The sequence below is a fragment of the Pimephales promelas genome, chromosome 16 (assembly GCF_988280905.1).
Source record: "Pimephales promelas chromosome 16, fPimPro1.hap1.1, whole genome shotgun sequence".
NCBI classification, from domain to species: domain Eukaryota; kingdom Metazoa; phylum Chordata; class Actinopteri; order Cypriniformes; family Leuciscidae; genus Pimephales; species Pimephales promelas.
Window position 1 is genome coordinate 28,076,048 of NC_142784.1, and position 26,744 is coordinate 28,102,791.

The 26,744-nt window shown below is 40.5% G+C and overlaps 1 protein-coding gene across 4 annotated transcripts in view; it reads left to right on the forward strand.

Moving 5' to 3' along the window:
- dscaml1 (DS cell adhesion molecule like 1) overlaps positions 1 to 26,744 on the forward strand; it is a 130,661-nt gene that overhangs the window by 58,278 nt on the left and 45,639 nt on the right. For all 4 annotated transcript variants that reach the window (XM_089121395.1, XM_089121396.1, XM_039671024.2 and 1 more), the window contains exons 4-7: positions 19,938 to 20,084; positions 20,425 to 20,703; positions 22,950 to 23,225; positions 24,526 to 24,822. In XM_089121395.1, the coding sequence (XP_088977521.1) occupies positions 19,938 to 20,084; positions 20,425 to 20,703; positions 22,950 to 23,225; positions 24,526 to 24,822 (999 nt within the window). The remainder of the gene's footprint in view (positions 1 to 19,937; positions 20,085 to 20,424; positions 20,704 to 22,949; positions 23,226 to 24,525; positions 24,823 to 26,744) is intronic.

The following is a 26,744-nucleotide window of genomic DNA, read 5'->3' on the forward strand; positions in this document are numbered from 1 at the left end:
GGCCTATAATGTTTGCTGTGTGTGTGGGTTGGTGGGCAGACATTGAATAATTAAACAATGCGGGCGGCAGAAGGTCTTTAACCCTGAACCTCAAGACAACACAACCAATCAATAATGCAGCTAGAAGACATGATACAGACGTACTCAATACCACACTGGCACTCAGCTTTTATCTCTGCATACTGTGCATTATGTCTATTCTTTCTTAGCTCCTCTGGTACAACATGAAGGTTACAGGTTTGATAAACGCACGTTTCTTCTGCCAAATGAATGTAAATGTTCTTTTTCAGCACTTTTGAGTGTAATGCATGCATTATAATTAAGGTTTTCATGAGGGAGAATTCTTTGCGGAGGATCTTATTCTTGGAGAAAAAGAAAGTATATGTTTGGTGTGTGTGAGCACGTCCCACGTGGTGCGGTTGTCAGGCTGAGACAGGCCGCCGTGTGCTGGGCGGCTGCATGTGTGTGTGTGTGTGTGTAGTTGTCAGGCCGCTCTGTGCAGTGTGTGCCACCAGCGCGGGTAATGGGGATGGACCTGTCAGCTCACTTAATGCAGCTAATGTGTGCTAGAGCCGGGGGATATGAATCCACACACACACACACTCACACACACACAGTGCTCCCCTCTCCTCGCCTCGTCACTGCTCTGTCAAATTCTTTCGCTTCCTCTAGCCTATGCCTATTTATTTCCCTCTTATACCTTCTTTCTTTCTCTCTACACTTCTCACTGTAAAACAAAATTGTTCAGTATGTGTAGTACTTAAAAAATGAAGACGACAGTTTTCATTTATGGATTCATTTATGGATAAATGTCTCATAATCTGCCAAACTTGAGCATTTCATACTTATTTGAATTTTTTAAAAGTCATCATGAAATCTTAAATTGACAGTTCTTTCATTCGTTCATTTTTTTTTTTATAAAAGGGCTTGTAATCTTTAATCAAATTAACTTAACCCTCCCTCTTGCAGCGGCATCTTTTCTCTTCTCTTATCTGATGTGTTTACAGGAGCGAGGGTCACAATTTTTCCTGTTCAGGAAACGTTTTGAGGAAACTAGTCTTCAAGAATAGACTAACTTTTGTTACATGCTAACTTTTAATTGTAAACATAAACTTCTCTGTTTCCACCGCTCACAAAATTGAGCTTTGCCACATTGAAATTTCCTTGTCTGTACATTGTTAACCCTGGATTGATGTTCTCATCTACATATTTATGAGGTCAGTATATTGAATACAGCTTACTTAAAGGGATACTCCACTTTTTTTGGAAATAGGCTCATTTTTCAACTCCCCCAAAGTTAAACAGTTGAGTTTCACCGTTTTCAAATCCATTCAGCCAATTTTCTGATATTTAGAAGAATATCAGTAACCAGACAGTAACTGGTCTCATTGACTTCCATAGTAGGAAAAAAATATATATACCATGGGTCGACCCCGGGATAAAATAGTCTGAATATAAACACTTAGGCCTATTATAGGCGTACCGTATAGTCAAAAACACTGTTTGGGGAAAATGGATTCATGATGTAGCCTACTCATTCATTTTGAACATAAGGTACGGACTGCAGCAGCTGATACAACGGCGTTCTGTTTCGCGAGCGTCCACTCGCACATATGCGACCATATGAAATTTTAATTCGCACATTCTCAAAAAATGGTCGCATTTGCGACCAATTTGGTCGTAGTCTGGAATCCTGTGTGTTCCTGAAAGTGTAGCTTCTTCTCCCTGTCATCACTTCCCCTCTGTCTTCATGCTATTTTTATGCGGGCACACTAAACTCTCGGGTCCTCAGTATGCTAGAGTGCGGATAGGTCAGATATCTTGCCCTTCAGAAGAGGTCCCGGTGCTCTGGTAATGATTATCTGTTGACAAATGTGATGAATGCTGGAAGTGCCTGAACCCAAACAACCGTGAGGAAGAATGCGAGAGAAAAATCCAATATGTCCAAGGAGAGAAACCTCATAAAGAAGGAGTGGCATGTGGAGATGGAGATATTCCCTCTGCCTCCCCTCCCTCCATCTCTCCCGCCTTTTTTCCACGCCTGTCGCTCTGATGAATATCATCCATGTTCAGATCCACTGCAATCTTTCTTTCCTTCATGCCCTGCTGCATCACCTGACCTCACCTCCAACTGTTCATTGTCCATCCATTCGCCATTGTTAGCGTTGTAAACTCAATCAGTGACCATGATTTTGCCAATTAAGACATGTGGATCAGCCTTCCTGTGAATGAAAAGTCAGCCATGTCAGCCCAAACTAATTATAATAACTACTAAATTAGAGAAAAATGAGGCAGCTCATGAAATTATGTGTCAGTGTTGATGTGATATTTACTAAAATATAAACTTTTAATCTTGTTTCAACACTTGTGTGCAGAAAACCACATAATGACCTCAAGAAAAGAAAAAGATTTTGAATATTTATGCACTGTAAGCTGTATACAGTCTATTAAGTGATGCATTACTGCAGCAGACAAGTGCATGCAATCTGTTCGAGAATGGAAACACTCTTATTAATGAGCTTTTAACATTTCTAGCTGGGTTGCCAGGTTTGCATAACAAAACCAGCCCAATTGCTTTTCAAAGCCTGCCCAAAATTGTCACAATAATAATAAAAAAGTACCTGAAATGTTGGTGTAAATATAGTTGATAAAAATGTCCCAACCCGAGCCCAAAGGCTATCCATATCCCTCAGCAAAACCCTAATATCGAATTGGTTGATGTTGATCCAAAAACGCATCCTACTTGGCAAAATCGCAGTCTTTTAGTTCAAGCATATGCTGTATCACGGATGCCATTTTAGCTTGTCTCACACCAGCATCTCACAACAGACCTCGTAGCAAACCATCCCAGTTCTGTCTTCAATCTGGCTCTAAACTAACAGAATGCTTTAAGAAAAAGCTCAAAAAGCTGATAACGATAGTATGGCTTTACTTGTGTTCTGACAGTACGGTGATCAAGAGAGATGTGTTACACTACACTCGTTGTTATAGTTAGGTTTCCTCTAATTTATGCCTATTCACAGCTCTCACCTGCTAAGGCAGAAATGTTGTAATCAGCGCATAAAAAGGAGATTGGCCTCCAGTTCTGAAAGGATTTTTGATTAGGGCTGTTATGCGACATGGTGTTGCCAGAGAAACGCATCATCAGACAGGCCGTGAACGCTTGAAAGGGGCTCACATGCAAACCATCAACACTCGGCTGCTTAACAGACACAACTATCAATGCGCTCATCGCAACTCAACTTCTGTTCTCAAAATTGTGGATTTAGTCAAGTGGGTTTATTTTCTGCAATCTCAGCAGAAATTGAATAAAGAAATAAATGTTCAAACTGAAGGCTAAAAGACCAATACAGTACCAGGGCAATTCGTAACAAGTTTGTTTTGGCTAATTGGTTGTACAGTAATTGATAATTGGTATGTAGATAGTAGATGGTTGGAATTTGAATTTGAATTTGGTTTGGGATTTAGTTTTTTTTTTGTTTTTGGGATCCCAAAACATGAACTGGCGTCACTGGAAACAATCCAGCTGCATGTTTTCCAATGGCATTGTTCTTCTCAAGTGAATGCACTTAGCTGTTCTTGGACGGTCATGCATGTGTTTGCTGAACTGATTTTTAAATGGATAGTCTATGCATTTTGAATGCTACGCATTTTGCTTCTTGTGGAGCAAGTGATTTTTGTATTTAAGTGTGTGTGGTGTGTGAGTATGTTTGCATCCCAGTAAAGGGATGGAGGACACACATTAGCTGTGCCATAGCAGATGTCACCAGGCACATGGTGCATGGCTCATAAATTATAAAGTCACCCCTTTCTCCATCCCCCATTACATTTTCCTCATCTCATCTCTTTCCCCTTTTTTCACTCCTCCATCTCCCCTCCTCAAATCTCTTCTTCTCGCTGTTACTTGCCACCAGGGTCATGTTAATTTGCCTGTTGGTCTAGTGTTCAGGTTTCTTAGAGTGCACTAAAAATGAATATGCTATATCTGATCAATAAAATTGTGACAACAGATTTCAAGCAATATTATTAATTAAATTTAACTTAAATTGGAAGTGAGTAATAATTAATCTAATTAATTCCTTTTACGTTAACCATTTAAAATTAGTCAAATTTACACAAAAAAATAAACAAAAATATCTGAATAACAGATAGATGTCAAAGATGAATGAATAACTCTTTATTTTATTTTGCCAATAGTGAAGGCGAATCGCTGAAGGAGAAAACCATAATTGTAAGTCACCATTATGGTGATCAATGTTTGTTTTAGTTGGGCTCTTGAGCCTTAAGTCATTCACAAACAAATAGAAAAGGTTATCTGATGGTGTTGGTGGTGTATCTGATTGTGAATTTTTTCACAATCATTTGACTGGTTAACTTTTAAGGAATTAATTTGATCAATTATTTCTTAATTCTAATTTGTTCAATTTAATGAATAATATTGCTTGTAATCTGTTGCCACAATTTTATTGCTTAGATATAGCATATTAATTTTTACAGTGCACGTTTTTATGTTGACTGCTATTTTGCACACTTTCCGTCCTAAATAATAAGAATAAAAATGCTTTATTTTTTTATTTGTATTATACAGCACTTGGTTGGTCAATTTAGACATTAAGTGTTCATATATTTTGATGAACTATACATTTTACTGTTTTCTATGGAAAACGTAACATGGATTTTTTGTACACTACCGTTTAAAAGTTTGGGTTTGGTCATATTTTTCATGTTTTAAAAGTCTCTCATGCTCACCAAGGCTGCATTTATTTGATTAATAATTTCATAGTTAAATATTGTTACAATTTAAAATGACTTATAATATATTTTTTTTAAATATAACGTAAATAAATAAACAAATCTTAGAAAAAAATAACAATGTACCAACATTCCCTCACAGTCTTTACCTCTGCATAAAGCTAAATATAGCTGCAGAGAGACTTTTACCTGAATGTCAGTGCTTTTATTTTTTATTTTCCACATGACTTCTTTCTCTATCTTTCTCTCCATCATCTTCTGTTGCTGTTTTTCTTTGCGGAAGCTTTAGCCAAACTGCAAATAAATATGATTGGCCTTTAAAAATAAGTTTCTGAAAACAAAAGGAGAGATCTTTGGATGATGGTCGCAAAAGATCGAACTTGAATCATGAATCTGCTATCACTGTTATTTTAAATCTATATGGCAGAGTTTTTGGGTTTAAAGTATGGATAAGTCCTCTTCAATCATTTTTGGAAAAAAAAAAAAAGTAAAATTCCCCATGGAGTAACTGTCAAGAAAAAATCTTCTGCATATTAAAGTAGTTATGAAGTAGTCACATGATGAATATGTAAAGTTATGATTTATAAGCTCCCCTTTCTTTCCTCCTTTAATTCTTTCTTTATCTTTCTTGTGTTCTCTCTGTCCCCTCCCCCTGTGTTGTATGCTGTTTACTGATTATAGTGGCATTGGTTAAATTGGGGCACAGCATGAGGCATCGATGCAGAAGAGACAGTGATGCAGACAGGATTCTGCCACACTGACTTTCTCTCTCTCTCTTACACACACACACACACACACACATGCGCACGTGCACACACTGTTCTGCTCTTTCTCTCTCTCTCTGTGTCATGTGCAATCTCTTGGCCCCTGAGCTTTAGCTGAAGGGACACCAAGTGCCACACTACAACATCTGTCGCCAGAGTGCCTAACACACATACACTCCCTTTCTCTCTTTTTTTTTTTTTCCTTTACTATCTTTTGATACAGTGGCCCCGAAAAGTTGTGGCCCGTGTTCTCACAGTCGTGAAAAACCTGGAAATATTTAGGAATTTAAATTTATTTATTTTTTTCAGTCCTGGAAAAGTCATGGTAGTTAATAAATTCTGAAAAGACATGACATTGATTTTCAGTAGTGAATGATATACTTTATATACATACTGTACATTAGTTGCTTTAATTTTTATTGAATTAAATATCTTTGCCTTCATCAAAAAGGTTAGGAAACATAATAATGTACAAATGTCATTACTTGGTAACAACAAAACCAAAGCTAGTGCCATTTATTGTAACAAAATGTTTTTGTGTGTGTGTGTTTTACTGATGTATTTTGAAGTATTTGGACAGACTTTTCAAATAAAATAAAAAAATTCAAAATGAAGTTGGTTAGCTTTCATTAATATATACTGTAACTACTACTACTACTATTATTATTATTATTATTATTATTATTATTATATCCTTTAAAACTTTTTATTGTTAATAACATGAACCGTGTGTAAACTATCATGAACCTGTGTGAACTAAAATTACCTTGAGACCAGAAAAATTACTAAAAAAAAAAAAAAATTACAAAAAGAAAGACCAGAAAATCTCATGTAATTTGTTTGCAATGTCAGTTTTTATTAATTATGTTTGATGAAAGTGTCTGAAAACTTTTTAGGCTGGTGTTTGTGGAAGAATGCACACAAGCAAATGTGAAAAAGCAGTCATATGCCTGTTTAGATGTTAAACTTAATTTAAAATATCTTTTAAATCTTACATGAAAAGGAAAAAAAAATGAAAATCAGCAAACGTAATCACAAACATAAGGAAGAAGCAGTGCAGTTCTCCGTGAGTGATGTTTTGGCGCTCTCGCCTCAGTGTAGGAGTCACAGCCAGGCCAAACTTTCCTTGGCGAGACTCTGTATTGATTTGTGTGGGAATGGCCAGTGTGTAATGTGTGTATGTGCGTGTGTGTTTATGCCTTGCATTCTGCACATTCAGCCTACAGATTTAAGTCAACCTCACCGACAATTCCTACATCAATCATTGTCTTTTACACACATGCACCTTGCAGCTTAATCTCGTCTTGAGTGCAACAGGCCTGGTTAGTTTATTAATAATTGCTTTTCTGGCAAGATATTCAACAGCAAACACAAATGCGGTTTTTTTTTTTTTTTTTTTTTTTTTTTTTTTGCTTTTGCCTGGTTTGCTCGTTTTGTTTTTTCCTCCAGACTGCAGATAATCTGCTCATGTTTGGTAGTGTTAGTTCTCTTTGGTGATGTTCATTAGATATGAATTCCTTATTTCTGCTTCTTAAGGCCGTGTTCGTATCAATTATCAATGAGCCTTAATTATTAAACGAGGAGACTCACAAAAGGACTGCAAATGTGTTTGGATGTTGTCAAATGCTTTTACGTGTGTGTTTGAATTCAATGGTTTCTCCAAGATAACAACGACATTAAATGAAGAGAAAAAGCAGAGGTTTCTGTCGAAGGAACCTCACATGTCACCTCTACACTTAAAAATAAATAAAGGTATTTTATTCACTCTTAGAAGAAATGGTTCAATTTAGAACCAGAAATGGTTCCATCCCTCGCTTCATATATGGAACTCCAAAATGGTTCTATATAGAACCATTTTTTTTTTTTGGTAAAAGGTTCTATTGGCCAAGTATGGAACCCCAGGGTTCTATATAGAACCCAGAGGAACCCTTCACTCTTAGAAGAAATGGTTCTATTTAGAACCAGAAATGGTTCCATCCCCCGCTTCATATATGGAACTCCAAAATGGTTCTATATAGAACCATTTTTTTTTGGTAAAAGGTTCTATTGGCCAAGTATGGAACCCCAGGGTTCTATATAGAACCCAGAGGAACCCTTCACTATTAGAAGAAATGGTTCTAACCAGAAATGGTTCCATCCCCCGCTTCATATATATGGAACTCCAAAATGGTTCTATATAGAACCTTTTTTTTTGGTAAAAGGTTCTATTGGCCAAGTATGGAACCCCAGGGTTCTATATAGAACCCAGAGGAACCTTTTCTTCTAAGAGTGTTGGTATTGATGGTTCCATAAAGAACATTTAAGATCCATGGAAACTACCCATTGTACATATGATTGTTTATAGAGGAAACGTTTCTTGTTTCAAATTGTCAAAATGTTCTTCACAACAAGATTAAATGGTAAAAGATTCGTTAGGGAACACAAAAATGGTTATTCTATGGCATCGCTGTTACCCTTTCAAAAAAGACCTCAAACTGTGCTCAAAATATTTGGAGACCTCTAACTGAGACCTATATAAAAGAGCAACCTACAGGGATGGATAATACAATTTTGCACATTAAAACATCTTATCTCAGTTTCATTCTCTACGTCTATTTTTCTAGTCCTGTTAAGGCCTCTCTTGTTGTCCTTCCCCTTCCTTTTTTGCTCCTTTCTTTCACATTGCGCCCCTTGAATATTTATTCTAATTAAGATGCGGAGAGGGAGAGGCTTTAACCAGCACAGGCAGAGAGAGAGAATTTATATATATATACATATATATATATATATATATATATATATATATATATATATATATATATATATATACTGTACATATACATTCTAAGTGTGTGTGTATGTTGACTTATTATTTTCAGACATAAGCAGTGGTTGAGGTTGAACATGGGTTTCACAATTTCCCACTGTAGGAAACTAAGAGAGAGAGGGATAGGAGGAGGAGGGAAAAGAGCGGCAGCTGGCATTTGACGGTGAAGCATGCCTTTTTAATGAGCATATTAGTCCTCCACAAACCCACTCTCCTCCAACCATTGCACAGAGAGAGAGAGAGAGAGAGAGAGAGAGAGAGAGAGATAGAGGGGAGGGAATGTGAGAAGGGTGTGGTGGAAAATAATATAGTGAAGTGAAGGGTCAAGAGGTGGAAGACTGTTGGAAATGAGGAGGGATTGGAAAAAGGAGAAAATAAGAGAATACCCAAAATTTACCTGTAGAATGAAGAATCACTGAAATCACTTTAATATTTGAAATGACATAGGGGTATGTAGAAATTTTGGGGTGAAATTGTCCTTTAAGAAGCTAAAATCTCCCATACAGGTACTTTTCTTGAAAAGTAAGATGTTCTCGGAACCATACACAGTTGCGACCTCCAACGTCATAGAGAGGTGGAGACCTGTAATGCTGTAACTTCATGAGCCAGACTTTAGATATGACAAACATGCTCACAACCTTGCATCAAGCATCTCAGACACAACGTTTGTATTGTCATTGAGAGCTTGCAAGGTGTCAGGTGTCTTTTATCAAAATATGCTTCTATTGTTACAAGACACTTCAGGCTGCTTGTTCTCTCTGCTTTGAATGTGAATAGAGCTGAAATGAAGGAGAGATATCATTCATAAATGTAGATAGTGAAAGGGGGGCCACTGAAGGAATGAGTGGCTATTGTCGAAGGGTGTAGATGTCCTATTGTCAGGCGCTGAGTAATTCTTTAGCGGCCAAGAGAAAGCAGAAGAAAAGAAATGATGGTGGCGGTGAGAGGTGGAGCAGAAGAAAGTGGTATTGATTCTGCCGGAGCTCTGTTCATTCCCATTCATGCCCCAGTCAGATACTTCAGTTAATACAGGCCTTAAGATTTATCAGGATGGGTGTTTTATTGCAGTTCAATCTTAATTACTTCCTCAACAACGCACAGGCCTCACTCTGGGCAAATGTTCATTAATGTGCATGGCTACACTGCTGTGTGTGTTAATTTTGTGTGTTTGCAGATGTGAAGAGATGATAGATAGATAGATAGATAAGATAGATAGATAGATAGATAGATAGATAGATAGATAGATAGATAGATAGATAGATAGATAGATAGATGGATGGATGGATGGATGGATGGATGGATGGATGGATGGATGGATGGATGGATGGATGGATGGATGGATGGATGGATGGATGGATGGATGGATGGATGGATGGATGGATGGATGGATGGATGGATGGATAGACAGACAGATAGGCCTAGATGAGATGGATGGATGGATGGATAGGTAGGCCTAGATTAGATAGATAGATAGATAGATAGATAGATAGATAGATAGATAGATAGATAGATAGATAGATAGATAGATAGATAGATAGATAGATAGATAGATAGATAGATAGATAGATAGATGGGCAGATAGATGGGCAGATAGGCCTAGATGAGATGGATGGATGGATGGATAGGCCTAGATGAGATGGATGGATGGATGGATGGATGGATGGATGGATGGATGGATGGATGGATGGGTAGGCCTAGATAGATAGATAGATAGATAGATAGATAGATAGATAGATAGATAGATAGATAGATAGATAGATAGATAGATAGATAGATAGATAGATAGATAGATAGATAGATAGGCCTGGATGGATGGATGGATGGATGGATGGATGGATGGATGGATGGATGGGCAGATAGATAGGCCTAGATGGATGGATGGGTGGATGGATGACCTTCTAAAGTTTCCCTCTTTCCTCTTGAATGACTTAGCAGGTAGCTGTTTTTCCCCCTCTGCAGTTAGTTTGTGTCACTGTTGCTGGGCTGGGTTTTGCGGCCATGTACCATATGTCACATTACTATTTAATTTGTTCTGTGCGTATCCACAGCGACCCTTTGGGCATCTCCATGGCCTGGTGTAACATGATGTGGCATTGGCAGGTTAGGATTTGTGCGGTGTTGTATTTTGTTGGCGTGTTCCTCTGTTCTGTTGTTTCTATGTAAAAGGGATTGCGTCGCGAGCAGCCGCACTTTCTGAAACTGTCCAAGGTGCTGAACTGGAGCAGCTGTGTTGATAAACTACTAGCAGTTCTGAAGTCGTGATTGTGTAATGGTGCTGTCCGTGGTGCTGAAATCATAGTCTCTCCTCACATGGCTCATCTCTGTGAAGGTACCCTGACCATCTCCTGTTTCCGCAAATTCAAGCCTTTATTCTTCATGAATCAGGCTCAAGACAGATTTGAAGGTTACATCGCAGTTTATAAGTCACCAAAATGCAATTAGATAGTGTAACCCCTAACCCCTAACCCCTAGCCAGTCATACACAATTATTTACACTCCTTTTTTGGTGGTGTATGCATGTGTAATTATGTATGTGTGAACAGCACTGATATCAAAAGCAAATTAGGTTTATCGGGGTGACTCCGTTCCGACCTTGGCGATGCAGTGATGGCAGAATTTTTGATCGTACACACACTCTCACACACATGTTGTGGCCAGAAGAACACATGTTTATAGTTGAACTCTCCACACTCAGCAATGTTTTATGCCTGCCCCCCGTGTCCTGTCATTAGGACGAACCAGGACGGAGTAGGCACTCGGATGAATACTAACATGCATGCATGGATTACATGGGGGACATCTGGCTCTTTATTTGACATTTTGACCTTTCTGATTCTCAGAAAGTGAATTCAAAAGTCTTAGTATTTGATGTAAGCTTCTACTAAGGATTTGTTGTGTTTCACATTAAAACAATTGGGTATTGTTTTATGTTATCAGTGCAGTAAAATTGAAGGATTTATAGGTGACTTCTCGGAGATGTACATATTCCACTATAGATCATAGAGGTCTTCAAGTCACAATCCAGATCAGCAGCCCTAAAACTGCCACAGACACACTTAATACCCTTGAGAAACATTTTGTTTGTGTCTGTTTTCAAAGAATGCATTTTGTGTTACACACAGACTTGCATGAACACACATTGTCAGGACAGAGAATGTGGGACAACTTATATCAGATAGCTAACTACACGCGTCGCGACGCCGCGACACGCGATAAAATGCATCTTTTCCATGTTAATCAGAGTTTTTGTCCTAACCAGACGCGACGGCGACACGCGAAGTTTCTAATTTAGAAACGGTTCCTATTTCTGCGACGTCAGATTCGCCCACACAGAGATATTACACTGGTTATGAGTACACATTATTTTTATTTTTAGTTAAAAATAGGTCACTGTGCCACAAGCGATAACAGATAATTTACCTCAGATTTTAAAAGCATATAATATAGCGTTAAAAATTAATTCTATGCTAACATACAACTGTACTTCATAACAAAATTAGTCAATGAGTATATTTTGTTAATGTTTTGATTTTTAATAATGTTATTTATGTCCTTATGATTTGCGCTTTCACAGAGAGACTCCGCCCACACGCTGTTCTGAATGGCTGTGATTTTTGATTGATGTATGGCGTCTCACAGTCGCGTCGTATCTAGTGTGGACAAACGCACTTGCTGTCGCTGGAATTTTATCGTGTCGCGTGTAGTTAGGACACGGTGTAAAGTGTTAGATTGAGGGAAAGAGTTTTGAAAAGAGAGGCTGCATTCAGTGTTTGGAATTGACATATACATACAGATGTGAGTCACAAAATATCCTGTTAACACAAAGGCAACAATATGTCTCAAACACTATATCTATAATTGGAAGTCAAGGATTCTATTTGGGGAGACGTCCATAAAGCGGCAAAGTCTTAAAACAGATGACATGACAAGACCAACTGCAGCCAGGGTCAGATCTCAAAACTGATGGGAGTAGCTCTTGTGGAAGACAGTGACTGGATATAAAACCTTCGAATGGCATACAACTGGTATATACGTCTCTACTATAAGGGCCTGTTCTCATATCGCGTCTTTTGCGCGCTCAAGTTCGTTATTTCAAATGTAGGCGCGCGCTCATTTTTTCCAAGTGTGTCTGCGCCACATTGAGATAAAAAAATCTCAACTTTTCAGAATGCCGCAAGCGCACCAAAAGGCCACAGTAGGTCACGTGACGAACCAACCGGAGCACAACCAGCCTAGCGCTTTGGAAAAAGGAGACCGCGGCGCACCCAGCGTTTTCTACATGTTTTAGGCGCTGTATGTGAATCCGGCCTAAGACTGTATGATATAAGAATGTTGCTCAGTCTGTTTCCGTCCATACAACAGCGCTCCCCCGAAAAAAACATCTTCTTAAAGGGGACATATCATGCAAAATCCACTTTTTTAGCCCTTAAATGCATTTTGTTGTATATTTGGAGTGTTTATAAGTACAGAAAAGATTAAATTATTCTCTTTAGGTGCTTCGTTTATATCTTTATATTCTGTTTTGTTCGTATTTTTCAACCTGTTCAGATTTTTCTGTTCTCTATTACGTTTTTTTAAACATCACGTCACCGTATTTGCAGCAGAACTGACAGTAGGCATTGACTACTGGCCCAACACTTCGAGCAATCCGCCATTATTATTTGTCGCTCCGATTTTGTAGTCCGAGCTCAATGATGCAGAAGTTACGAGAGGGCAAGTCAAAATGTTCGGTTGTTGGATGACCTGAAGCACTTCAAGGATTCCCACTTCAACAACCTCAGAAGGGTTTGCCGATCAACTTCGTCTGAATGAGGGTAAATTCCTTCTATCATTTAGCTGCTGTGTTTTCTGATGCTTTTCTACACGTAAGTTATTATATTATTATTAATACAGATTGTTAGTGGTAAGATTGGACCGTAGTCATTTATCTTGTCAGTGTGCTTGTTTTAACAAGAGAAATAGTCGACTTTCACTAATAACACAACATAGTTAACTTAACGTCACATACCCCTGCGTCCATATGAAGAAGTGGTTGTTCTGCAGGTTCGTCGTCGTCTTTTTCAAACCGCTCGCTCTGGCTCGAATATGTAAGGCTTGATGGACAAGTCTTCCGTTGTTGACATTTTGTTAACGAGTGATGTTCTTTGAAGCTATCGTATATCTCTTATCAAACTACAATAATGGCCGAACGCGGGGAGTTGAACCGAGTGTGAACCATGGTGTAAACTCAGCGACCTGGAGAGCGGGCGGGGAAAGGCGCAACTCCATTTTATTTAAAGGGGCCGCTTTTAAACGGGTCGCTCACAGACGCACATCAGAAAAGGGGCCTGTGGAGCTATAATAATGAGGAATTCAGACCCAAGCATTGCAGTTATGCTTTATATAGACCACAAATGTATGATTTATAAGTAAAAATGAATGATTTCAAAGCATGATATGTACCCTTTAAAATGTACAAATGTGAGTTTGGTTATAGAATGCTGATACCACTCAACCGTAAATGCCTGAACCGTGTGAACACAACTCTATTAAGGATTCAAATACAGGACTGACAATCGTATTCGTCTGCTGTGTGAACATGGCCATAGAGATCACCCACACAGATGTAATTGAGGTTCTCAAGAAGAGTGAGCCGGAACGTTGGAGTATGGAGACGAGGAGCAGCGGGAGCCAGTGCAGCTGCAGTACAGAACACAGGCTGAAGTTGGACAAGAGTGGGTGGGAAGGAAAGAGTGACAGCAGGGAAGTGGAAGAAGTAGGTGCAGGGAAAGGCACAATAAATGTGTGGTGCATTGGTTGAAGAAATCTGCTTCCTTATCTAAATGTAACTGCAAGTTCTTTGAACACTCTATATGTGAATATAGTCAGAGCTATAGGGCTTTAGGCATGACATGCAGTGGAGCATCTGCAACCCCTTCGGTCGTGACTATATTCATAATGTAGCACACCTGTAGCGCCTTACTGCATTGCTAAAATGATCCCCTCACAACATAAATAAATTAAGGGCACATCTGAAAATTATTTAAGTGCTGCCCTTCCACTAGAAGATACACAGCAGTCCCTGATATGTAAACTACAGCTCAAGCCTCTCTACACTCAAATCCATTCCAAATCCAAGTTCCAAAGCTTCTGATGTTTGACCAACATCCATGTTCATAACGGTCCATTGTATAATAACTGAACTTGACACTTGACTTTACATATATCCAGCATAAGGGTCTATCAGGTGTATAAAGGATGCTTTGTTGTAAGACAAGGGCAGGAGAGCTGGAAACACCATATCGTGTCAAGGAAGATTTGGTTGACGCTTTCTTTCAAAATCAGCAGTGCAGTGCGTTTTTTGAGCGTGCCTGTTTCTGTGGAAGAAAACAAAAAAATAGAGTCGACAGTAGAATTTTTTTTCGCTTCATCTTTCCTTCTCCGTCCCATCACCAACTGTCTTCCTTCAATTGGTGACATTGTTTTTAATCTTTGATTCCCTCTAGCTCTCTCAGCTCTCTTGATTTGTGTCAGCTCTCCTTCGTTAGCCATACTCTGCATCGAAATGACGTCGAGTCCCGCTCGCGGCCAATCAGAGCCCTGGCTGGCCTGTCTCTCCGTGTGTGCCCCGGTAGCCCGTTTGCGGCTTAACGAACGAACGAACGTTAGCATCCCCACCGTTTACACCCTTCCTCGCCAGCCTTCCCATCATCCCTCCCTCCTTCTCTCGCTATGTTTTTTGCACATGCCACCGCAGCGCCCCCTAACCCACGTCACGTGAGCGCAGGGGCCCTAGCAACAGTGAGAGAGAGAGAGAGGGAAAAGTGGAGCGAGAGAGGGAAAGAGGGAGGGAGAAGAGACGCAGAGCATTAATAAGTAATGGGCCGAACAGTTTGAAACCCGGTCCTCGTTAGCATTGCAGCGGCGCCATCATTTGCATGGGAGCTCCTAGAGCAAATTCAACAACAGCCCACACCCCTCTTTTTTTCTCTCTCCCCTCCATCTTCATCATGCATTCTCCTCCTGTGTCTCTCTCTCGATCTCCCGATCTCTTTTTATTTGTGATATTTTGGTATTTCTTTCCTCTCATCTGGTGCACGTCTTCTTCCTTTTTCCCTTCTGTTGTCGTTCTGTCGTTCTCCGCCTCTACCTCAGAGTCCCCTGGCATTCGTGCGTTGCAATTTTCTTTTTGTTGTTCTATTTTCCACACCATTGTGTATTTCACATTACTATTCATATCCTCTCTCTCATACTCGGTTTCTTTTTACCTTGAGTAGGATGGCAGGAAAATGGCGGCTTTACTTCCGGTAGGGTTTTATTTTTAGACCGGATCTTTCTCAGCTGTACTGTGCAGAGAGCGAGAGAGTTTTCCTGCCCTCCTGACATCCCGTAACAAAAAATACACATTCTCCAACATGTATACAAACCTCTTTTCTCTTTATGTGTGTGTGTGTGTGTTTCTCTGGCCTTTGGGAGTCTGTGTAGAGTGAGATGTAACTGGAAGGTTGCCATGCTCCACACATAAATCCAATTCCACATTTTTTTTCTTCTTTCGGTCTGACATGATGCCCCAGGCTGCCCACGCTACACACTCCAGCACCACCACAGAACCATGTGTGTGTGTGTGGTACACTCAAGCCCTTGTTTTAGACAGACCTTACATGCCCCCCCCCCCCCAATCCTTCATGCACACACATCCACACACACCTCAAGGCGAAGGAAGACTAGACAAGAATTGATCCGCACTCCCAAACAGAACTGATTGCAAGGAGACGTGGGACTAATATGTGCATATCTCTGTCTGTCTCTCTTTTAATCCATCAATCTTCATTTTTTATTCTGTACACCCAACGGGTCACTTCTTGTGTGAAGACAGATGTCTTATGTACAGCCACACACACACATGACATGCACACTGGTGCATGCATTTTCTTTAAAGCATAAATCAATACTCAAATAAAGGAATCCACTTCTTTTAAGTAATAGATGTCGAAACCATGCCCAAGTGGTTAACTGTGCAACTGTGGTGCTCATATGTGGGTTTGACTATAGCTTGCAACATTTCCCTAAAAAATAGATGTAGAGATATGGAGGGATTTTACCATCACGTCATTAAAAACCTTGATGACACCTAACCTAAATTGAAGGTGAATTTTTCTGAAAATATTTTTTGGATGTTGATCTGAAATTGAACATTTTCAGCAAATAATGACTATTCCCCATCTGACCACTATTTCGCAAGGTGGCGATATCGTACAATACATAAAAAAAGCCCTCAGTGGGACAGATAGTACAAAAACGTAAAAAAGAGGTGCGAATTCCAGCCCGTTCTCATCCTTTAGCGTCATATGTGATGCTGTATGACAAAACGGCGAAATACTACGCACATGGCACTCTTTATCGTTAATATGACACACGAACCCAAGACGTCATAAATCCTTTAGCGTAATATGAGACTACCCTACCCTACCCCACACCTAAACCTACCCATCACAGTGTAACGGAGGCCAGCTAGTACTTGCTGTGCGAGTAAACCTCACTCCCCTGATCTCAATAGGCGCTCTAGCAACAGACGCTGGAGGCTGTAGTCTTTAGCCTCCTTGTTGGAGTGCCTGACTCTCATGCCGGAGACCCGGGTTCGAGGCCCGCTCGGAGCGGGTCGAGTGGGACCCGGGTGTAGGGGTTACAATAGCGCGTGTTATATTAACGATAACGGGTGCCATGTGCGTAGTATTTGGCCTTTTTGTCATATAGTCACTTATGACGCTAAAGGATGAGAATGCGTTGGCGAATTCATATGAATATGCAACGCATTCTCACCCCAAGGCGTCACCTTTGACCATGCTTCAATATTTGACGTTTTAGGCGGCCCTTAGCGTCACTTACATGACGCGATCCTACGGCGTCATCTAACTGACGCTAAAGGAAAGCGTCAGTTAGAGGACTCGGTTAGGTTTAGGTGTGGGGTGGGGGTAGGGTACACGCGATCCTACGGCGTCATCTAACTGACGCTAAAGGAAAGCGTCAGTTAGAGGACGCGGTTAGGTTTAGGTGTGGGGTGGGGGTAGGGTACACGCGATCCTAGGGCGTCATCTAACTGAAGCTAAAGGGCGCCTAAAGCGTCAGATATTGAAGCATGTCCAAATGCTTCCCAAGGCGTCAGTTAAGTGACACCTTGGGGGTGAGAATGGGCTGGAATATGCTGCCAGTTTTTCTAAATGTAAAATAGTTATGATAGTTGCCATGAAACGGTATTGACTGATCACACAAATCTACAGTTAAAGTTTGTGAAGTGAAATATAGCACATCATATGGAAAACCTGTTTCTTTATTTGATTTTCCATTTTTTGTACAGAAAAGAGCAGTTTGTATAGAATAGAACAGTATAGCCTGACTTCGTCATACTCATATTCTGGTAAGAATATGTGTCTGAGACCCTCCGTAGGGCTTTGATTATGAGGCGTGTCTTAACCAAACTCAATTGGATAGTCGGACAGACCTACAACCAATCAGAGCAACGCAGTAAGTCAAATACTTTGCATAGCATAGTTGTCAACAACAGAACTTACTTATTTTAGAAGTAAAATAACGAGTGTTGCTTCTTTCACTTGGTCCTTCATGAGTGCGACCAAAGGAGAAACCACAACGACCACATGCTTTTCATTATGTCCCATCTTTACTTTACTCAAAATATCTCCTTTAGTGTTCTTCAGAAGAAACCGGTTTGGACAACATGAGTAAATGATCGCAGTATTGACGTTTTTGGGTGAAATAACTGTTTAATATTTTACATAGTTTGTGCAAATACAGCTAAGGGGTAAAAAAAAATGAAGGCAGAGTGAAAAGAAAAATTGCGAGAAAGAGAGACCTTGTATCCCTGGTTGCTGATATTTAATTTACCAGTCTTCACAATGAGAAAGATCCAAGTGACTGCGATTTAAACCAAAATTACTCACCGACTACCTCTCTTTCTCTCGCTCTCTCTCCCTCCCTGGTCTCTCGCTCTGGGTGAAATGTTGTGACAGCGTTGCGCTGATGTTGTAGGGGGTTAAAGTCACCAAGTGCATATTATCCTGTAAGGCTTAATATGCAGGTTGGAGCGCGAGGGCCGACTCTTAAATTACAGTTTGCTGGGCCTAGCACTCAGCGTGACAACAATACCTACACAGACACTGTGTTGCGTCTATACACACGTATGCTCGTGCTTAGCTGTCACAAATTTTCATTCAGCCATAGATTTTTGTGACGCAAATTATCGCGCATCCACACACAATTTTGTGCACATATACTTTATTTTATTGCCTTATCACACGGCCATGACATTCACACAGACGCGCGCTGAATTTATCTTTGTTTCCAGCCATTGTCTTTGTTTGTCTGTAGCTACTATCTGCATGTGTGTGTGTGTGAGCTGCTTGTTATAGTGATGGAGTGTGTGTGTGGGCTGCCGAGTCAAGCCTGTCCTCTCCGCTTTCATAAATCTGCGTTGGATGAAGCTCTCGAGCCATAAAACGCATCGATCGCCATCCTTCACACACACACATGCTCTTCCCACTGGGTAATCCTGCTTTCTGTAGGAACGTTGTGTCTTGTTGAGTGAGTTTTGAATGCACAAGTTTGCCCTAATATAAATGGATAAACAAGATAGTCAACTAATGACACCTTAGCATAAATATACAGGCACAGTGTGTTTATGACTCCAGATGTTGAGGTTTAGTCTTAAAGTTTGTGTCAGACTTGTGTTTTGTGAGTTTTACATTTCCAGTCCAGTTAGTTTTCTTATAATGGAGCGGTTGGCCTAATCCACATGCCTTGACTGCCTGGAGAAAGTAGGACACACACGGGGACAGACTGACTGTATTCACACACTGACATACTTTATTGTTATTGTGACCAGTGATGTGCAGTTTAGCAGAACACAGACAAACTCTTTTTTTTTTTTTTTTTGTACTCCACACACACATTTAATTGCTTGTAGGTGGCTCTTTCATATCTCAGGGGACTTCTCAGTTATGTTTCAATTATTACCTTAGATTTTTAGATGTTTTGAGGATGTTGCTCCCTGTGAGAAACAATATAGATAACATATCTCTCGTACAAATTCTGCCTAACTATGAAATCGCACACAATGACAAAACGCATGTCATCAAACATCTTATTTTTAGTTTTTTTTGTGTCAGAAATATTCACAGCTAAAGTCTACTGAATTGAATAAGAAGGACTGAAAAGGAAGGAGAAACATTTATCAACCACTTCTGTCTTCTGGTTGTAAAATATGGCCTTCATGGATGTATAGATAAATCAGAGCGGAGTCAGGCCTCACTGATGTGAAATGAACGTGACAGTAATATACTGTTACAATAACATACACATCAAATATCTGAATCTTAGTCTGTAATGAATTACTTGTATCCTTCAAAAATTCTTTCATGTACGCTTGTTAGCTTTTGCATGTGGTAACTGGAGACATATTTATATCTCACTGAGCAAGTTTTCGTACTGAATTGAATTGAATTCCTGTGGTTGAAGATTTGCATTAAAGTTGGTGCTGAATTGACTTTTTGAGAATCATAATCTGTATTTTTTATTCATTTGTGGGTCAGTGAAATTCATGTGCACCTCTTCTCTGTCTTCAGGTAACAGGTTTTTCCTGACATCATATGGGGCCCTCTACATATCTGACGTTCAGAAAGAGGACGCCCTCTCTACATACCGCTGCATTACCAAGCACAAATACAGCGGAGAAACCAGGCAGAGCAATGGGGCTCGTCTCTCTGTGCTGGGTGAGTGTGAGCATTTGTGTGGGTGTGTTGGGCAATTGACGTTGTCAATCACAGTCTGATAACCATATTTTCGTAAATGGATTGTCAGTCTTAAATGTGAAGTAACATTAAAATTCCAAGGGATTATATTCTACATTTTTAATTGTATTTTTTTTCCCTCAAGGTTTGATTTAAGTTCATAAGTTGTTGTAATTTGTTTAAACATGTGCATTTTCCATCTTTCCGTAGACCATTAGAATTAATCAGGCAGTTTTGCTACTGTACCCTTAAGATGTATGTATGTACTGTAAATGACATGATTTGTTGTAATTAGATATTATTGCTTTCTCTCGTTCCTTAGACCCCACTGAATCCCCGCCTTCTCTGATGGACAGTTTCCAGTCAGGAGAGGTACAAGTGGGGCGCAGCATAGAGTTGCCCTGCATCGCCTCCGGGTACCCCAACCCTACCATCCGCTGGCTGAAGGATGGGAGGCCGCTTCCTGCTGACTCCCGCTGGACGCGGCGACTGACCGGCCTCACAATCAGCGATCTCCGCCTGGAAGACTCCGGAAACTACATCTGTGAAGTCACCAACAGCTTCGGCTCCAAAGAGGTCACGGGACACCTAAATGTCATCGGTAAGGAAATAAAATAGGAAACAAAGGGAAAGAGAGGAGTGACAGAAATGACTAGTGGAAGGGCAGGAGTAAATTACATGAAACATCACCATTATACTTTGGGTGAGGGAAAAATGCAAGCTTTTCAAATGTTACAAGCTATCTTCACCTTTTAATTTTTAGATATGTTCTTGGATCAGCATCCTTGTTGGTCCTGGAACCACATTCCTGAACTTGGATTTTATGGTTGGGCATTGGGATAGTGCTGTGGATGGAGCTTCAACACTATTCTTTATGAGCCTGGGCTTAGTGATTATGTTCGTTTGACGAGAGTGTTCTTTTAACATCTATACTTGACAAAATCTTATCATCCTTTTCACTTATTATAGTTTCATCAAATAGGACATGCTGCTGAATCAACTTGTTGGTCCTTGAACAACATTCCTATTAAACAGTTATAGAGCTGTGGTTAGGCTTAATAAGAGTAGGATTAGAACTATGTTTGGTTAACTGGAATGTTGTTCCAAAACTAGTAACAGATGATATGAACGTGCAACTTCAAAGACACCTCTATTCCCCAAAGGAAAAACCAAAACCCTGTAGCAGGTGTCCTCATCCTTGTTTCTGGAGATCAACCTTCCTACAGAAAGATTAGTTCTGCCCTTGATTTCAATTAACCTACCTGTGATTTTCAACTGAATACAGAGAACTTGATTTGCTGGCTTAGGTGGGTTGGAGTTGGAACTCCAGGAACAGGGATGAGGACTCTTGCCCCTGAGTTTTGTATCCACCAATTGAATTGGAAGGGTTAACCAAATCATGAAAAAAAACAGATCCTGTGGATCTGGGTCACCTGTTGGATGTCAGTTTATGGAGTGATTTGTTCGTCCATCTCTTACAAAGTCCTGGAATATCCACAACCTTTCATTCAAAGGAGAGGGTCCAGGTCAAGTAGGTTCAACACCATGCCGTCGAACCAATCGAATGCCCCTTTTCTCCTGTGCAACTGTGTGATCGGGAGAAAGAGATATCAAACATACACTCTAAAAAATGCTGGGTTGTTTTAACCCAATTTTGGGTAAAATATGGTCAAACCCAGCCATTGGGTTACATTTTTAAATGACCTCTTAACCCAATGGCTGGCTTTGTCCGTATTTTACCCAAAATTGGGTTAAAACAACCCAACATTTATTAGTGTACTATACCAGAGAGTGAGTAAGCAAGAAGCACATTTGTGTTCAAGTGATTTTGGCACAATGATAGGCCTCTGCCAACTTCTCGGTGACTTTCAGAGAAAGCAATATGAGAGGACAGGAAGACTGTTGTGGCCTATCTAGTCTGACCCCTGTTTTACCCAAAACCCACTTAACCCAGTATGTGTTTTCGAGCAGACATGGGGATGGGATCTTGGACCAGTGGGATGGTATTAGCTGGGGTCTTATTGTGAAAGGAGGAGGAGAATAAAAGAATGGGAGGTGGGGTGGACATTTGGACTTTTAGCCGGTGGGCACATCACACAGTGTGCTCACACAGATTCTGACAGGACAGGAGGAGAGGAGGGCACACACAAATACATACAAACACACACACACACCATCATGCACAAAGGCCTCCAGCACATAACACCAGCTGCCTTATTGCTCACTGACATTTTATCCCACTCTATCTATCTATCTATCTATCTATCTATCTATCTATCTATCTATCTATCTATCTATCTATCTATCTATCTATCTATCTATCTATCTATCTATCTATCTATCTATCCATCCATCCATCCATCCATCCATCCATCCATCCATCCATCCATCCATCCATCCATCCATCCATCCATCCATCCATCCATCCATCCATCCATCCATCCATCCATCCATCCATCCATCCATCCATCCATCCATCCATCCATCCATCCATCCATCCATCCATCCATCCATCCATCCATCCATCCATCCATCCATCCATCCATCCATCCATCCATCCATCCATCCATCCATCCATCCATCCATCCATCCATCCATCCATCCATCCATCCATCCATCCATCCATCCATCCATCCATCCATCCATCCATCCATCCATCCATCCATCCATCCATCCATCCATCCATCCATCCATCCATCCACAGTATCCACTGTATCTGTCTGTCTTTCACAAAAAATAGGGCTGATAAGACACAACATAATTTTACATTTTGCTCTAGAGGAATATTTATTTCTTCAAAACTTTACCGTCAGACTCAAACTCTTCTCTCTTTCTCTTTCTCCACAGAGCCTCTGAGAGTCACTTTATCCCCCAAGAACCTGAAAACAGGCATCAGCAGCACAGTTATTCTTTCATGTGCTGTTCAGGGCTCGCCCCACTTCACCGTCTCCTGGTTCCGCAACACAGAACCCATCGTGCCCGACCAGCACTTCTCCATCCAGGGTGCCCACAACGAGACACTCTTCATCACGGCAGCCCAGAAAAGACATTCAGGGGCATATCAGTGCTTTGCCACCCGCAAGGGTCAGACCGCACAGGACTTCTCCATCATACTGCTTGAGGGTGAGTGGATAATGAGATAGCGCTGAAGGTTGTGGTTCGGATTCTATCTCTCCAGCGGTTTTTGCATCAAAGTTCCAAAATTAGATTACTATTATTTTTAAGCAAGTTACTCAGTGTCCTACACATGCATGACACGACAAGTTTCCAGTAATGCCTAGTTCACACTACATGATTTTAAAATGTCGGGCTGAACTGTGCAGTTCACACTACATGACTTGCTCTCAGTGAAATCATGAGTGTTCAAGTTGTTTAGCTGTTCACACCACACAACACAACGTGATTGATCCACAACAGGAGGTAACTCACTACACGAGTTAACAATGCACTACATAGAGATACAACCACGATCGGATGATAAGAGCATATCATTTGTGACTCAATGAGAGCTGTTTCAGTACTATAATACGGTCTAAATCCTGAAAATAATCAAACAAATAACGAGTTGACAACAACACGATTCTATCTGGTCTAGAAACCATGTTTTGTAACGAAAAACCACGCAATAAAACGAACCAGAAATGACGCGAAACTGCAGAGAAGAACACAACACGCGAATATGGACGTCAGACAGAAACTAGTGCTGCACACTGTTTGCTTGACGATATGCTCTGAGAAAAAAAAATGCAAGCAAGAAAAAGTAAGATTTACCTGGTGTCCTCAACCCATGCGTTGCTATGATTGGCTGTACTCATGACATCACTGAGATTGAGTCGCGCGACTGCGCGAGATATCTAGCATGCTAGATATTTTTCTGAGCTCGGTGACCTGTCTGCGAGCTGTCTGCGAGCTGTCTTTGATGCGTTGTTGGCTCTTTCACACTAACTGATTGGCGAGCGTTAATCGTCCGCTAATCGCCCGCGATTTGCACGCGATAACACCCTGACTTGTCAGCGACTCAACGATTTGCAAATCGGGCTTAAATCGGGCTTAAAATCACGTAGTGTGAACTAGGCTTAACAGGTAACTTTTGCTGTCCATAATGAACATGAAGTACTGCACAACGCAAATGTCTATCAGATGTCTACAGAAAATCTGGATCAAGTAAACTTGCATTTTACGGTTTTACAATTTAAATTTATTCAATGCATTTAAATTTGGTTCAGACAAAATAATCAAAAATGATTTCACCAAATTTACTTGCTTTTTTCAGTGTCATATCTGGTTAGGACACAGTTTCATTTTGCTATTTTTGAATCGCTCTTGAAAAATGTACCTGTTCGTATGAATTTTTTTTTTAGCAGTGTGCTTTTCAACGATGATGAAGTCTTCCATCTGTGTTGCTCTCTCTTTTTTCTGTCAGACGGCACCCCACGGATCGTCTCGTCTTTCAGTGAGCGCGTGGTAGCCCCTGGCGAGCCCTTCTCCCTCATGTGTGCGGCCAAAGGCGCCCCTCCCCCCACCATCACCTGGACGCTGGACGATGAGCCGGTAGCGCGGGACTCGGCGCACCGGGCCAGCCAGTACACGCTCTCCGACGGCTCCACTGTCTCGCACGTGAATGTCACCAACCCCCAGATCCGCGATGGGGGCGTGTACCGCTGCGCCGCACGCAACTCGGCCGGTAGCGCCGAGTACCAAGCGCGCATAAACGTAAGAGGTGCCTGTCTACTTTTCAATCTCAGACGTTTAGGGTTATAACCCGCCACCTCCCCGACCCCTGACCCCTGAACTCCTTCACCTCATCTCAAGTCCAGATGTCATCGCTTCTGATCAACTCAAATCTCACTGTGTGTTTGTGTGTGTGTGTGTGTGGGGGGGGGGGTGGGTGTATGTGTGTGGGTGGAGCGTCTTATGTTGTTTGTTCATTGCAGAACTGTCACCTGTGCATTTTCTCATCTTGAACAGCATTCTTTCTACTGTCAGATCATCTGTTTGTGTTTTCTGTATCTTTCCACTTCTCCTGTTCGTCTCTCCATCTGCTGAGTCTTTGTTCCTCTCTTTCACACATACACTGTGTCTCTGTCTCAATGTCGCCGGCTGGCTGGCACACGTGTGGTGTCCTGGCTGTTCTGGGACAGAGTGGAGATCTGGCAACAGGGAGATGCCATCACGCCAAAGAGAAAAGAGACACGTCAGCTAAGAAACCAGACTGAGAGGAGAAAAGATGAGTTGACATGGTAGAGAAGGGTAGAAGAGAGGGAAAATACTTTGATTAGAAAAGAAAAGAAGAGACAAAAACTTAAAGGAGAAATGAAGAGGATAGGTGAAAAGTGATGCAAAGACAAGATGAGAGGCGAGAAACAACTCAGAGAAGGGGAGGGAAAGGTGAAAAGTTTCAAGGTATTAAAGAAGGAGAAGTGGAGATAATAGAAGATTAGCTGATTTTTTTTTTTTTTTTAGATTATATGAAGAGTTTGGTTCCAAAACGCGATAAAGGCCATTTAAAAAAAAAAAAAAAAATGAGTTACTGCAAAAATCTGGCTTTTCAATACCGACCAGATACAAAACAATGTTTAATTTTACGTAAAATGGGATATCCGCCGTGTTATTATGTAATGTTTTCTCCCTTTCTTTCCAAACCGCGACAAACGCCAGTCTCCCTTTTCTGCAAAATGCCACATATCCGCTAAACCAATCACAACGCACCATTCCACGCAATGTAAACAGTAACGGCAGCGCTTTAACTAACCCGGCTTCCTAGGTTTTCTCTATTTTGTCCTTTCGATCAACAAACAAACAAAAAAATGAATAATTTTGACAGCATTGGTGAACCTGCGGAGGGTAAGGCATCCTGCATGGGTAAACGTGACATCGAAATCGAATCATTTACGTGAGGAAGAAGATGGACTCGGGAGGAGGAAATGCCGGCTGTTGCATGTTCTCACACGACAGCATCAAACTTCTGTCACGCTGACACACTGACCCCAGAGGATCTTTTGGAAAACTTTCAGTTGTTTTATTCAAAGTCAACGAAAACCGAGCAGGACCAAGCCAGTTTGCAGCTGATAGCCGTCAAAAAAGTTCAGCGGCGACGTCCCAAGGTTGACAACAGCGATATGCATAACGTTAGATCATGCTTAATAAATCATAATTCATGATGATTTGCTCGTCTTAGTTAATGTTTTAATTAAGGTTTTGTTCATCCATGAAGTCATGAATGAAAAACGTTGACCTTTTAAAGAAAACGTTGTTAGTTCCTGATGATATTGATATGAATTAATGCAGAATTTATTTATCCATGAATTCATGATAATTCATGACATGAACCCTTAAAGTGTTACCGAATATTGTTATATTAAAGCAATGGATTTATAGTATGCACAAGAAATTCAATGTGTATAAAATTTTATTTTGATTAATTGCATTTTGAAAAAAAAAAATTATTGGATTTATTGCATTTTGGGGGAAAAAACGATCTGTTTTTATAATAAATCTTTGGAAATCAAAACCTGGATTTCATTTTTTATTATTATTATAGACCTACAAATGCTATGTGAAAATTTGAAACCGAAAATAGTGGTTTTCATCTTCCCATTTTCTTGCTAAAGAAAACACAGTTTTACTCAAATTCATCAAAAT